The 15,092-nt window shown below is 35.8% G+C and overlaps 1 protein-coding gene across 1 annotated transcript in view; it reads right to left on the reverse strand.

Annotated features, from left to right (window-relative positions):
* Positions 1–15,092, reverse strand: part of CUNH1orf141 (chromosome unknown C1orf141 homolog) — a 40,109-nt gene that overhangs the window by 5,321 nt on the left and 19,696 nt on the right. Inside the window, exons 4-7 of the mRNA XM_042783357.1 lie at positions 13,791–13,867; positions 6,662–6,800; positions 3,050–3,119; positions 1,264–1,453 (exon numbers count right to left, since the gene is read on the reverse strand). Of these exons, the coding sequence (XP_042639291.1) occupies positions 1,264–1,453; positions 3,050–3,119; positions 6,662–6,800; positions 13,791–13,867 (476 nt within the window). The remainder of the gene's footprint in view (positions 1–1,263; positions 1,454–3,049; positions 3,120–6,661; positions 6,801–13,790; positions 13,868–15,092) is intronic.

The raw sequence follows: 15,092 nt of genomic DNA on the forward strand, positions 1-15,092 counted from the left end.
ACAATAAATTTTAAAAAATAAAAATAAACAGTGGGTTAATAAAATATCAAATGGAAACTAAAAAAAATAAAAATATAATTAATGAAATAAGAATTTTTTTTATTTAGTTGTATATTCGTGCACTTAATGTAGAAGGTATACTAATGCCTATGATTACTGAAATGATAATAACCAAAAATCTAGATTTGCAATCTATTGGTGATGCCAACATTACCTATTTAGTCAGTGTTGTTGTTAGTTGCCTGTGTTTAATGTGCCTCTGGGTGAGTTTAACCTCCAACCTTGTGGCTAGTAGTCCAACGCTTAATATTTTGGTTTGTATAGCACCAGAAATATTCAACCTTACAAGTCTATGCATGTTTAGGTAACGGCAGAAACTAGCTTTCTCAGAGTCCCTTGAAGTTAGTGTGTGACCCAAGCTCTGCCAATCAGATACACCTATGAGAAGGTTAAGTTCAGAAAAAGGAAGCACTGTGAAAATTGTGAAAACTATTCTAGTGAGGGTGATGAAAGATATATCCAGCTTTGAAAGTAGCAGTGGCAAAGTCTTAGAAATACTGTCCTCTGCTCAGCATCAAAGTTGTAAACTCCTGTCTGTGGGTCCCACTGGAACAGTCTGGGGCTATAATTAGGGTGAATCCTGACTAGATAGCTTTCAAGCCAAATCTTCTCTCTAGCCTTCCTAGAGATTCTGTGACAGACCAAATGCATTTTCCGGTTGAAATAGCTAAAATAATTGTTAGTGAAACAAACATATGATCTACTCACTTTTTGTTAATAGACCATTTTTATATTTCTTTCATGTCAGGCAAATTTGATAAAACCTTTTTCATAAATTTCCAACGGGTACAAAGGAATCCCCAATGTTAAGATAGTGGTTCTAAATAAGCATTAAGAATTTAGGTGATGTTGTCACTTAAAATGTGAAACCAAGAGGTAAGAAGGATTTATCAAAGATTCTGATCACTAGAATATGTAGGAGATTCTCACAAGTAATGTTGTTGTTACTGTTAGTCACTGTCAAGTCAATTCTGACTCATGATGACCCCATGTGTGCAGAGTAGGATTGCTCCATAGGGTTTTCAAGGATATTACCTTTCAGAAGCAGATATCCAGGCCTGTCTTCCAAGGTGCCTCTGGGCGGGTTCGAACTGCCAACCTTTCTATTAGTAGTTGAGCACTTAACTGTTTGTGCCATTCAGGGACTCCTTACAAGTAACACTGATGTATATATTTACTAAAAATAGTAGATATTTTTATTACCATGTGAGAAATTGCTGTCTTTGGTGAATTAATGTCAATTATCTTGGCATTTGGCATTTTCAATTCATCTTCAAAGCACAAGGGAAGCAAGGTTTTCTTTTTTACTGAACAATGCTCACTTAATTGATAATCTCTGATCGATTTACTTTCTTCTATACTAAAATCATTCATCTGTAAGGGAGGTAGTTTTCTGAAAATAAACACAAGTTCAGCATAAATGTTTGTTTTTTAATACATTTTATTTATTTATTTTGTTGTTGTTCGGAATATACACAGCAGGGCATACATCATTCAACAGCTTCTATAAGTTCAATTCAGTGGCATTGTCTACAGTCTTTGAGTTGTCAGCATAAATGTTTTTAGGGCTAATCTTAGCTTATCAGTTCTTGCCTGTTTTCTGTGATCTCTAGCAGTCATTGCCAACACATGCCATAGAATTTCAACCTGACAAGACCATTCCTTCCTGCTTAGTTTGTGGGGGGAAATAACAAAATCAGGCATTGGAGCAAGACAGCCATGTGTCTCTTTGGCTTTTTATTGGGGTGAAGGTGTATTATATAATTGAAGAAAACACCACAGGTCGAGAGGTGAAATGCTGGGAGAAAACTACTTTCGGGACAACTCTTTGCCAACATAGAGTGGACCTAGCTTAGTTAAGAGGATGGAATGGTGTGAACAGGCAGAGTAAGGATATAGTTTTAATTACAGAACTCCCTTGATTCACATGTGACATGGACTTGTCAAGGTAATTGCCATTGCAGGGGTGAGGTAATCCATACTAAAGGCTCAGGGTGGATGATGTATGGACTGCCTACTGTAAGGGAAAATGAAGGACATGACAGCAACTCTGAAAATTCTACCACTCAATGAGAGTTGGGTGTGGATCCTATCCAAGTTTATAGAGAATAGAACATGAGTTCATGAACCACAGAAGTCAGCAGCCAAAGAACATCTGGGGATGGGACCTGTGCCACAAGAGCACTGACCAGGACCCTTGGTCAAGTCCCTTTTCCTTATTCATATTCTCAGACATCATCTTGGAAAGAAATAGAGGGACTGTTTAAACCGAAAGAGGCTGTACACTATTTGTTCCAAAAAAGTTTAAAACACTGTGAATTAAAGATACATATGTGTATGTATGTATGTATATATATATATATATATATAGACACACATACAAATATATATATATATATATATATATATATATATGAATATATATATATATATATTCACAGAGGCTGAGGGCTCATAAAAAGAGCAGAACTTTATATAAAAGTAAAAAAGCTATTTTTTTCATGTCCATATTATAATATGACTAGATTTGTGTTCCTCCTGTAGAAACAAATAAGAAATAAGACAAAACAAATAAGAAATAAATAAGAATAACTGTATTCTTATTCATTTTTCAGTATCTTTCTATCCATTAAACTGAGAACTTGTGGTAGGTACAGGTTGTGCTTAAGGTATGGATGTAATATCAACTAACCAAGCAGTCTTTGTTAGTTGAGAGCATACTTCCCCAACTGATAGATTCCTATTCAACTTTGGGAGGTGTTAGATTCTGTTAACAGAAAACTCAACTACATGTGGTTTAAATAATAAGAGTATTTACTATCTCAAATAACAAGAAGTCCGTCATACATACAGCCTGTTGTATGGGACTAGATGGAAACAATAAACCATGACAAATTCATTCTGATCTACTAGAAAATAAAAAGCAGAACTAATCTTATTAGAAACATTATTGAACAGAAGAAAATACTACAAAGTGTTTTAAATTTACCTTTCATTTATAAAATCTTCTGAATGGCCGACAGAATCAAATGTTACTGTAGATTTATTTTTGGTTTGAGCTGAAATTATAAAAGATTTTCATGAAACAGACACACACATTATGGCATTTAGAAAATATCTTATATAAAATATTTTAGAATTTAAAATGGCATATAGGAAGCACCTAATACACTTCCCAGTCCACAGTAGATAGTTAGTAACTTCTTGAGTGAGCAAAGTAGAACTGGAAAAGACAGGCGAAGGCTTAGGTAGATCAAGTACAAAACTGGCAATTTGTATGTGTATGTGCATATGTAAGAAAGGCATTGCAGAATTTTCAAATCTTTCTAATATATGAAGTTACTGTTAACCAGTAGGATGTCTCAGATAGTTAAATACAGTTGGTATAGAGAGGGAGGTCAGTTGTGTTGTTGTTGTTATGTGCCATCAAGTTGGACCCGACTCACAGTGACTCCTCCTTGGGTTTCCGAGGCAGAATCACTATGGAAGTAGATCGTGTAACCTTCCTTTCCAAGGAGTAGGTGTCACCTAAGATGAAGGAAGTGTACTAAGGTGGAACTCTTCCAAATATGTCTGGTGGCCACTCTCCTGTTTCAAGGTGTTCCTAGACAAACAGGCTTTTGGCCACAAATTCAGCTTTTTTCCTTGTCCTTAAGTAGCTTATGTTCTAATGCAGTGCTTCCCAACCTTTACATATCATAGCAAATGTTCCAATCATGATTTGTACAACATGCTGGGATAAACTCTTGAGTTTATTGTGGCCAGGCTACTATGGAGCCCACCCAGCAGTTTTAAAAGCTAAAAGATCAATATTTCAGCATATCTGTAACCCTTGCCATGTACATCACATTGCCACATACTGACTGGGAAGCTCTGTTCTATAGAGAGGACACAGTCAATAAACATGCAAACCAACCAACAAATAAATAGATAAAATATTCTTAACTATGTGTATTATAGAAGAATATACAACAAAGTACTTTAACTAGGATGGATATAGAAGGCTTTCTCAGGAGAGAACGTTTGAGCTGACATCCGAGTAAGATCTTGCTCCTACAAGGTAGGCATTTTCCTCCTAACTGAGCACATCTAAACCTATATTAGGGAGGAAGGGAAAGAAATTAGGTGTGGCTATTCCATTTCTCTTAAAAGATAGCTGACACAGGCTTGGAATACTTGGAATACTATTGCCTTGCAATAAGGAAAGGAATCCCCATCTTTCTGCAACTTGCTACTGATAACAAATTCCTTTCTTTAAGTTGTATGTATGTGTGGTGAGGGTGGAAAGAGCTGGAGAGCAAGATTAATAGGGGTATTTTCAGTATATCTTCCAGTGGCTCTTTCAATAATACTATTGCATTTTCTCAGGAAATGGAATTTTGCTTTGACTTCTGGTGTCTTCTTTTAAACTGCTTCATATTATAATATGTGGCAAATTTTCCTTGAATTTGGAAAGAAATTGCCTAGTTTCAATTCAATTATTTTTTTCTTCTCCATCTTGCTTCTTTTTGTTATTCATTTTTGACCAGAATAAACCAGCATTTATGCTGCCTACTTTCCCAAAGGACTTACTTTGGAACTTTGATAAATGAACTATAAAGCCTTTTCTATAAACAGACTCAAGAACTCTTATAAAGAGAGGATTTTGGCCTGCCACAGCTTCAGGGAGCATTTCAGAGAAGATGTGCCATCGACATCTGAGCAGAACTTTGAAGGACAATGTGGTAAAGTAGCAGTTGCCTACTTAATATCCATTCTCTCCTCTTCTTTACTAATGAATCCCAATCTTATTCATGTTTCTCCAAGCAACTTTGTCCTTCAGGGGAGACTGGGCCCCTTCCTAGCTCAAAGGAGTAAATACTGAATGATTCAAGCCTTTGTTTTTCAAACTGTGAGTTACAACCCATTCATGTTTTGTGAAATCAACTCAGCATCTCCAGAACAATTGTAACAATTAATTTCATGCACCAACTTGATTGGGCTATGGTGTCCAGTTGTCTGATAAGACACTACTTTAGTTGTTATAGAGTAGTTGCATGTGATTTAGTCAGTTGGCCTCAAGTAAAATAGATTACCCTCCATAACATGAGGGGACCTCAATCAATCAGTTAAAGGCCTTAAGAGAAAAAAAAAAGGAGTTTCCCTAAGGTGTGCTGTACCTCCAGACTAGAAATAGACATTTTGCTAGAATACTCTTTCTCTTCATTCTTCTCATTGTCTGTCCTATGAATTTGAGACACTAGCCTGTAGGAGTCTCCAGCCTGTCACCTGATCTGTAGTTCTTGGGCTTGTCAGCTCTTCCCCCCAATCTTCTGAGCTAAATCCTTGAAGTAAATCAATGTCTCTATCATTGGTTTTGTTTCTTAAACAATGCTAAGACACTAGCATTTTAAAAAATAGAATAGAAATAAGTCTAGTAGAATAGAAAACAATGGAGTATATTTTATGAATCCTTAGTAATAACTGTGCAAATCCCAGAAGTTCTGTGACCAAGGTCAGTTAAGAGAGAAAGAGGTAATTAGAACTCCATGAAGCTGAATCTTCTCCTTCAAGTATTTGTATACTAGGTTGTGGTATATAAAGTATTTCTTACTGTGAGTCATAATCAAAGTTAAAAAGACTGAACTAAGCCCATAATAATTTATTGGCTTAGACATGGGCACATGGATCTATTCTAGTCAAGGATCCACTAAGGGGAGATATTCTGGAAGGATTGTTGAGGACATTTTTCTTATTCTTATAAAACGGCAAATGGGCTTCCCTCTTTTTCAATGTATGTTGTTGCCTATACAAGTTACTGTAGACAGTAGTCATCACAGTAAACAGCAAAGTTAGGAGGATAAACTACTTGCTAGACCATTGAGGAAAGGCATAGGAACTGGATATTTGCAGATATTATTAAGCCCCTGAATTAACCAGCTCTGGAACTGCTTTAGTGATGGACTTCTTATTATTTGAAATAGTAAATACCCTTATTATTTAAGCCACATGTAGTTGAATTTTCTGTTAATAGCATCTAATACCTCCCAAAGATGAATAGGAATCTGTCAGGTGGGGAAATATGCTCTGAACATAGAGAACAGAATGGATCAAATCACACAGTAGTTGGAAGAGCCTACTCACTATGACTAGAATCAAGGTGGGTGGGTTAAAGAGATAGAACAGAAGGCTGGAAAGATCATATATGCCATACTAAAGAGGTTAGACTTTATCTTTCTTTTGAGTAGAGTATTCATGTGGTATTGAGTAGTGAAAAAAAAATTAATTAATATGATCAGATACTGATATTCCTTGGTTAAAGATTTTTAAGCTTATCTCCTAAACTAAGGGGCCCTGGTGGCTCAATGGGTAAGAACTTGGCTGGTAACTGAGGAGTCAGCAGTTTGAACCCACTCAGCAGCTCCATGGGAGAAAGACCTGATGATCTGCTCCCATAAAAATCACAGCCGAGGAAACCCTCCAGGGCAGCTCTACTCTGTCATATAGGGTAGGGTCACTATGAATCAGAACTGACTTGATGGCACCTAACAACAACAACACATCCTAAATTTAGATGTAGTTAACCTTCAGATATTTCAATATAAATGTGCAATTTATATACCTCTAAATAAAGTGGAATATCTTTCTTTTTCATAAGCACTAGATCGAATGGTGAGTACAGGAGAAAAGACTGATGAACCAAACGATCTTCTATATACCGGCCCATCATGTGAATACAGTTCATGTGAACGATTTTCCACCTAAATAAACATCAGGAAAAATGGAAAACTATCTTAGAAATTATTTCTTTCCATGCATGTATTAATAAATACTTAGTTTATGCTTATTTGGTGACACTTTCAATATTTAATTATGATAAGTAACAACTATGTGATTTTTAAAATACTTTCAAATATGCTTTATTTAATCCTCAGAAAAAAATCTATGAGATAGGTATTATTATTACCACTTTCTGGAGAGGAAACCAACCCATAAAGTTAAAAGATTTGCCTATGCTTACATTTTTAATAACTTTTATTTCCATTCTCTAAAACTTAGACTTCATAGTTTTTTAAAGTGTAGTTCTACAAATGCAGGGAAAATTTAAAATTCATATTCTGAAGAATAAAAGCCTTCTCAGGTTAAATAGAAACTTTAGTCTCTCTAGTACAGAATGTAGCTGAATAATATTGAATAAAAGGGAGGAACTGGAAAACCAATCCACCTATTGCTAGGTGAGAGTCTCAGTTTGATTACATATATTTTTATTTAAATACAAATATCAGGAGCTCTGGTGGCATAGTGCCTAAGGCATTTAACTGCTAACCAGAAGAAGGCTGGTGGTTCAAACCCACCAGCCACTCCTCAGTAGGAAGACTGGGCAATCTACTTCCATAGACGTACCTCCTTGGAGACCCAAGGAAGGGTTTCTATGAGTCAGATCCGATACAAATATCAAGATTTCCAAAATATACACATTTAGGTATAAGCAATGACTTTGTAATTTGTGATTCCCCATCACCAAACCAAATGATATTTGTTTAACACCTATTATTTTCTTTCACTGGGCACAGAATATATTTAATTCTAGATCAAATGAGTAAAAAAAGAAAGAATATGACAAAAATCTAGGCCATGAAGAGCTCACATTCTAATTGGATAGATACTAATGATTGTTGTTGTTGTTAGGTGCTGTTGAGTCAGCTCTAACTCCTAGTGACCTTATATACCACAGAATGAAACCGGTCCTGCACCGGCTGTGATTTTTATGGGAGCAGATCATCAGGTCTTTCTCCCACGGAGCTGCTGAGTGGGTTCAAACTGCTGACTCCTCAGTTACCAGCCAAGTTCTTACCCATCTTCACAATCCTTGCTTTGTGCAGCCACTGTGTCAATCCATCTCATGGAGGGTCTTCCCTTCTTCTCTGATCCTCTACTTTACCAAGGCTGAAATTGTTCTCCAGGGAATGGTCCGTTCTGAGAACATGACCAAAGTAGGTGAGACAAAGTCTGGCCATTCTCCCTTCCAAGGAGCCTTCTGGCTGCACTTCAACAAGGACAGATTTGTCCGCTCTTCTGGCAGACCATGGTGTTTTCAGTATTCTTTGCCAGCACCACAATTCAAAGGCATCAACTCTTCTTCAGTCTTCCTTATTCATTGTCCAGATTTCACATGCATGTGAAGCAATTGAAAATACCATAACTTGAGTTAGATGCACCTTAGTCTTCAAAGTGACATCATTGCTTCCTAGAACTTTAAAAGTCTCTGGCAGCAGATTTTCCCAGTGCAGTATGACATCTGATGTACCGCCTGCTGCTTCCATGTGTGTTGACTGTGGATCCAAGTAAAATGAAATCCCTTACAACTTCAATCTTTTCTCCATTTATCATGCTGTTTTTTATTGGTCCAGTTGTGAGGATTATTGTTTTCTTTATGTTGAGGTGTAATCATACTGAAGACTGCAATCTTTGATCTTCATCAGTAAGTGGTTCAAGTCATCTTCACTTTCATCAAGCAATCTTGTGTCCCCTGCAAATCACAAGTGGTTAATGAGTCTTCCTTAATCCTGATCCATGTTCTTCTTCATATAGTCCAGCTTCTTGGATTGTTTGCTCAGGATACAGACTGAATAGGTATGGTGGAAGGATATGACCCTGACATACACCCTTCCTGATTTTAAACCATGCAGTATTCCCTTGTTCTGTTCAGAAAACAGCCTCTTGGTCTATGTACAGGTTCTTCATGAGAACAATTAAGTGTTCTGGAATTTTTATTCTTTGCAATGTTACCTATATTTTGTTATGATCCACACAGTTGAATGAATGCCTTTGCATAGTCAATAAAGCAGAGGTAGACATCTTTCTGGTATTCTTTGCTTTCACCTAAGATTCATTTGAAATCAGCAGTGATATCCCTCATTTCACATCCTCTTCTGAACCCAGCTTACAATTCTGGAAGTTCTCTGTCAGTACACTGCTGCACTGGTTTTGAATTATCTTCAGCAAGATTTTACTTACATGTGATATTAATGATATTGTTTAGTAATTTCCATTCTGTTGGATCACCTTTCTTTGGAATGGGCACAAATATTGATCTCTTCCAGTCAGTTGGCCAAGTAACTCTCTTCCAAATTTCTTTTGCATAAACAAGTAAGCGCCTCCAGAACTGCATCCATTTGTTGAAACATCTCAATGGGTTTTCTGTCAATTCCTGCAGTCTTGTTCTTTGCCAATACCTTCAGTACAGCTTCAGCTTCTTTCTTCAATAACATTGATTCTTGATCATATGCTACCTCCTGAAATGGTTGAACATTGACAAATTCTTTTTGATGCAGTGACTTAGTGTATTCCTTCCATCTTCTTCTGATGCTTCCTGCATTGTTCAATATTTTGACAATAGAATCTTTCAGTATTGCAGCTTGAGGCTTGAATATTTTCTTCAGTTCTTTCAGCTTTAGAAATGCCTTGCAAGTTCTTCCCCTTTGGTTTTCGAACTCCAGGTCTTTGCACATTTCATTATACTAATTGAATTTGTCTTCTCGAGCTGCCCTTTGAAATCTTCTGTTCAGTTCTTTTATTTCTGCATTTCTTCCATTCACTTTAGTGACTCTACATTCAAATGCAAGTTTCAGAGTGTTTTCTAACATCTATTTTTGTTTTCTCTTCCTTTCTTGTCTTTTTAATGACCATTTGCTTTCTTCATGTATCATGTTCTTGATGTAATGCTACAACTCGTCTTGTCTTCTGTCATTGGTGTTCAATGCGTCAAATCTATTCTTCAAATTCAGATGGGGTACAATCTAGGTCATATTTGGGCTCTTGTGGAGTTATTTTAATTTTCTTTAGCTTCAGCTTGAATTTGCCTATGAGCAACTAATTGTCCATTCCACAGTCAGCTCCTGGTCTTGTTCTCACTAATGATATTGAGCTTTTCCATCACCTCTTTCCACAGATGTAGTCAATCTGATTTCTGTGTATTTCATCTGGCAAGATCCATGTGTATAGCCATTGTTTATGTTGTTGGAAAAGGTATTTGGAATGACTAAGTCATTGGTCCTGCAAATTTCTATCATGCGATTACAGGTGTCATTTCTATCCAAAGGCTTTATTTTCCAACTACTGATGATTCTTCTTCTTTTTTTTAACTTTCATACTCCAATTGCCAATAATTATCAATGTGTCTTAATTACATGTTTGGCCAATTTCAGACAGCAAAAGTTGGTAAAAATCTTCAGTTTCTTCATCTTTAGTTTAGTGGTTGGTGCATAAATTTGAATATTACTAGTATTAACTGGTCTTCCTTGTGGGCATATGGATATTATCCTATCACTTAAAACATGAATAGCAATGAAGTACTGTCTGATATATATGAATGAGTTGTTGTTGTTGTTGTTATATGCCATCGAGTCGGACCCGACTCATAACAACCCCTCCTTGGGTTTCTGAGGCAGTGTCACTATGGAAGTAGATTGCCGCATCTTCCTTCTGAGGAGGGGCTGGTGGGTTTGAACTGCCAGCCTTCTGGTTAGCAGTCAAGTGCCTTAGGCACTATGCTACCAGAGCTCCCATATGAACGAGTAGCATGTGTTAAATAATAATAAATAAATTAGTACAGTAATATCACTAAGTACCAAACTAATCTTTGCAATCTATAAACATGGAAGAGTTTAGAAATGAGGGATATCAATGAAGGTTGAAATAGATAAAGATTCATATAGGAGGAAGAAATTAATGCTAGGATTTGGAGATGAAAGCATTTCAGGAAAGAGCAACAACATAAGCCTAGAGTGTTCAAAGGTCAGGAAAATTTAAATACTTAGAGCAATGATGGGAGGCATCCAGCGTACATGGAGAATGGTCCATGTGCACTGGAGAACAATGTGTATTGTGTTGTTGTTGGATGATGTATTCTATATTATGTTTATTAGGTCAAATTGTTTATACCAAGAAAAAAAAAAAAATCCACTGCCATAGAGTCGATTCTTACTCATAGTGACCCCCACAGGGTTTCCAAGGCTGTAAATCTTTATGGAAGTAGATTGCCTCATCTTCCTTCTACAAAGCAGCTGGTGAGTTTGAACCACCAGCCTTCTGGTTAGCAGCCAAATGCCTTATCCACTGCACTAGAGCTAGTGTTTTTCAAATTCTTTATTTCTTTATTGATCTTCTTTCTCAATGTTCTGTCCACTATTGAAAGTGTATTTAAGTTTCCATGTATTGTTGTTGAATTGTCTATCGTTCCCTTCAATTCTGCCAGTGTTTGCTTCATGTATTTTGGTGCTCTGATGTTATATTTATAATTGTTATATCTTCTCGATAAATTGGCCCTTTCATCATTATGCAATGCCCTTTCTTGTCTTTTATAATAGATTTTTACTAAAAGTCTGTTTTGTCTTATATTAGTATAGCCACCCTAGCTCTCTATTGCTCACTATTTGAATGGGATTTTTTTTTTTTTTCCATCCTTTCACTTGCAACCTATTTGTGTATTTTGGCCTAAGATGTGTCTCTTATAGATATCAGATAGATAATAGGTCATGTTGTTTTATCCATTCTTCCATTCTCTGCCTTTTGATTGGCATGTTTAATCCATTTACATTTGAGATAATTACTAATAAGGAAGGATTTACTTCTGCCTTTATGCTATTTGGTTTTTGTGTGTCTTATACATTTTTTGTCCATCATTTCCTCAAAAAAATGCCATCATTTGTGTGTAGATTTTTTTGTAGTGAATCATTTTGATTTCCTCCTCTTTTCCTTTTGTGTATATTTTTAAGATACTTTCTTTGTGGTTACCATAAAGATTACATTTAGTGTCTTAAATTTATAACAACCTAGTTTAAATCAGTAACATACAAAAACTCTTTCCGATACTCTTCCTCTTCCCCTTTGTATAGCTGTTGTCATAATTACATCCTTAAATATTTCTGCCAACAGCATAAATTTGTAATTACATTTTATGTATTTGTCTTTTGGAACCATGCAGGGCATAACTATTAAAGTTACAAACCAAAACCACCATAAAACTGGCCCTTATATTTGCACATTAGATTACCTATATCAGAGACCTTTACTTTCTATATATGGCTTTGTGTTATTGCCTAGTGTCCTTTCAGTTCTATCTGAACAGCTCCCCTTAGCACTTTTTGTAAGGTAAGCCTAATCACCACAAAGTCCCTTAGCTTTTGTTCTTCTGGGAATGTCTTCATTTCATTTCATTCTTTTAGACAGTATTTTAGGACATAGAATTCTTGGTTGGTGATTCTTTTCTTTAAACACTTTAAATATGTCATTCCACCGCCTTCTTGCCTCCAAGGATTCTGAAGATAAACTGGACTTAATCTTACTTGTAGATTCTTTGGATGTAATGATTAATTTCTCTTTTGTTGCTTTTAGGATCCTCTCTTTATCTTTGGTTTTCAAGAGTTTGAGTATAATGTGTCTCCGTGTGGTTCTTTTAGAGTTTATCCCACTTGGAATTTGTAGAGCTTCTTAGATTTGTAAATTCACATTCTTCATCAAAAGTGGAAAGTTTTTTGCCATTATTTCTTCAAATATTCTATCTATCCCCTTCTTTCTTCTCTTTCTGGGATTCTCATGTTGTGTATGTTGGATTAATTGTATCCCATGGTTCCATTGGGCTTTTCTCAGTTTTCTTCATTCTTGATTTTTCTTTTTGCTTGTCAGACTCCATAATTTTGATTGCTTTACCCTCTAGTTCACTGATACTTTTTCTTCTGCCAGCTCAAATTTCCTACAGCATACTTTCAATGAATATTGCATTTAAGTTAGTATATTTTTCAGTTTCACTAATTCTGTTTCCCTTTTAAGCTTCAGTCCTTCAGACAGCTTTCAGACAGTTCAGAATAGACTCAGTGAACAGTCCACCAATAATCTGCCCTGTTTATTCCAGAGTTAGAAATCAGCCCCTTCTCTGAGAACATGAACTGTGGTCTGTCTCTGCTGCAGCAGCAGTTGGGGCTACCATTCTAGGAGAAGAGGGGACAGAAACAGTAAAAACAAATTTTTCCTAAAAGTCTAAAAGTTACTTTTTTCTTGTTTCACCTTGTGATTAGTATATGCAGAAATCCTCTGCGTGTCTTTGAGAGAACTTACACAGTTGAGGTTATAGATTTCTAGCTGCTTCCCTTGGTGCTCTTGTGCAAGAATCAGGATCTTAGACCTGCTCATGCAGCCATCTTTCTGGAAGTCCCTCCATGTATAGATTTTTTTTTTCCCATGATGCCCTGCCTTAATTGACTTTATGAAGTAATTAATAACCACTTATCCTTATTATGTTCGATTATATAATTTCTACTATACTGAAAGGAGCTCTGGTAGTGTAGTGCCTAAGGCACTTGACTGCTAACCAGAAGGCTGGCGGTTCAAACCCACCAGCCACTCCTTGGAAAGAAGATGGGGCAATCTACTTCCGTAGTGATACCACCTCGGAAACCCAAGGAGGGGTCGCTATGAGTTGGGTCCAACTCGATGGCACATAACAACAACAACAACTACACTGAAATGTGGCCAACAAAGAATATATTATTTTCTCTAATCTCCCAATATATGAATTTTTATATGTTGTTGTTGTTGTTGTTATGTGCCGTCAAAGATGAAATCACTTAAAATTTTTATGCTTTTGCATCCTAAAATATATTTAATTTCAGGAACTTTAGAAGTATAAATAAAGTTATTAGGGTTAATCTTAAGTTCTATTAAGTAGCTTTAAGCATACAAATTTAACCTACCTCAGGTGTATCCTTAAGATAAAGAAAAGGTCTAATAGATCTTGATTTTTTATTTTCTTCCGTCGGCTGTGGTCTCTCTAAAGAAAAATCCAAAAATAAATGATTTTTTTTATGCTAGTCTACTTATAATTAAACCTGATATATCATTTTCTCTATAAACAGTAAACTTTTTATAAATGTAGTTTGATGTTAATATTATTTGCTTACATTAGCATTGATTTTACTTTTCAAAGGTTGTGTTTACGCTAGAATGATTTGCTTTAAAAACGGATTTCTACTAACAGAGTATAACTTTAAATTATATATTACTATACAAGAAAGTTGAACCTCCTTGGAAAATATGGATTTCTAAATAAAATAAAACCATACTTGATATTCAAAGGAATCCTTTGGTTAATTCCTTCAAAATAAAGCAGTAACACTTTCCACCTGCATTCCTCATCCCTAATTATGAGTTTTACAAATTTGGATTATCACTTCATAGATTTTCTTAAAGTAGATAAAATGTAGGGGTTAAACATATAGTCTTTGTATTTAGAAAGCCTCAGACTAAACCTTATTTTCATTATTTGTGAGTTATGTAACCTTAGGAAAGTTACTTAGAGCCTTAGTTTCTTCATCTGTTTTATGGGAATAATAGTATTTGCCATATAGGATTGCTGTGAGGATTAAATAAGATAACAGATGTAACAAATGTGACACTTCATCTGGTATCCATTCAGCTGATCACGTACTATGTGCCAGGCACTGGTGCTATAGCCTGGAATTGTTATTCCTGTAGAATTATGCTTACATTTTAGTGAGTAAGACAGAAAATAAACTCACTTAAGGCAGGGCATCATTCAAAAAAAAAAAAAAAAAAAAAAAACTACACATGGAGGGACTTCCGGGAAGTTCCAGGAAATTGACAAGCATTCTAGTTTTACCTAGTAAAAAAAAAAGAAGACTCAATTTATGCAACTCAGAAATGAAAGAGGTGACACTACTCCTGACCCTACAGAAATAAAAATTATGATACATACTGTGAACATTGTACACCAAGAAACTAGATAATTTAGATAGAATGGACAATTCCTAGAAAGACACAAACCTATTAATATTGACTCAAGAAGAATTAAATAATCTCAATAGACCCACAACAAGGGAATAATTTTAAGTATTAATCAAAAACTATCCACAAGAAAAGCCCAGGCCTAAGTGGCTGGTAGCATAGTGGCTAAGACACTTGCCGGCTAACCAGACGGCTGGCAGTTCAAATCCACCAGCCACTCCTCGGAAGGAAGGTTGGGCAATCCTACTTCC

The sequence above is a fragment of the Orycteropus afer genome, unplaced genomic scaffold, assembly GCF_000298275.1.
Source record: "Orycteropus afer afer isolate SDZICR_OR568_19922 unplaced genomic scaffold, OryAfe1.0 scaffold00016, whole genome shotgun sequence".
In the NCBI taxonomy this organism is placed as follows: Eukaryota; Metazoa; Chordata; class Mammalia; order Tubulidentata; family Orycteropodidae; genus Orycteropus; species Orycteropus afer.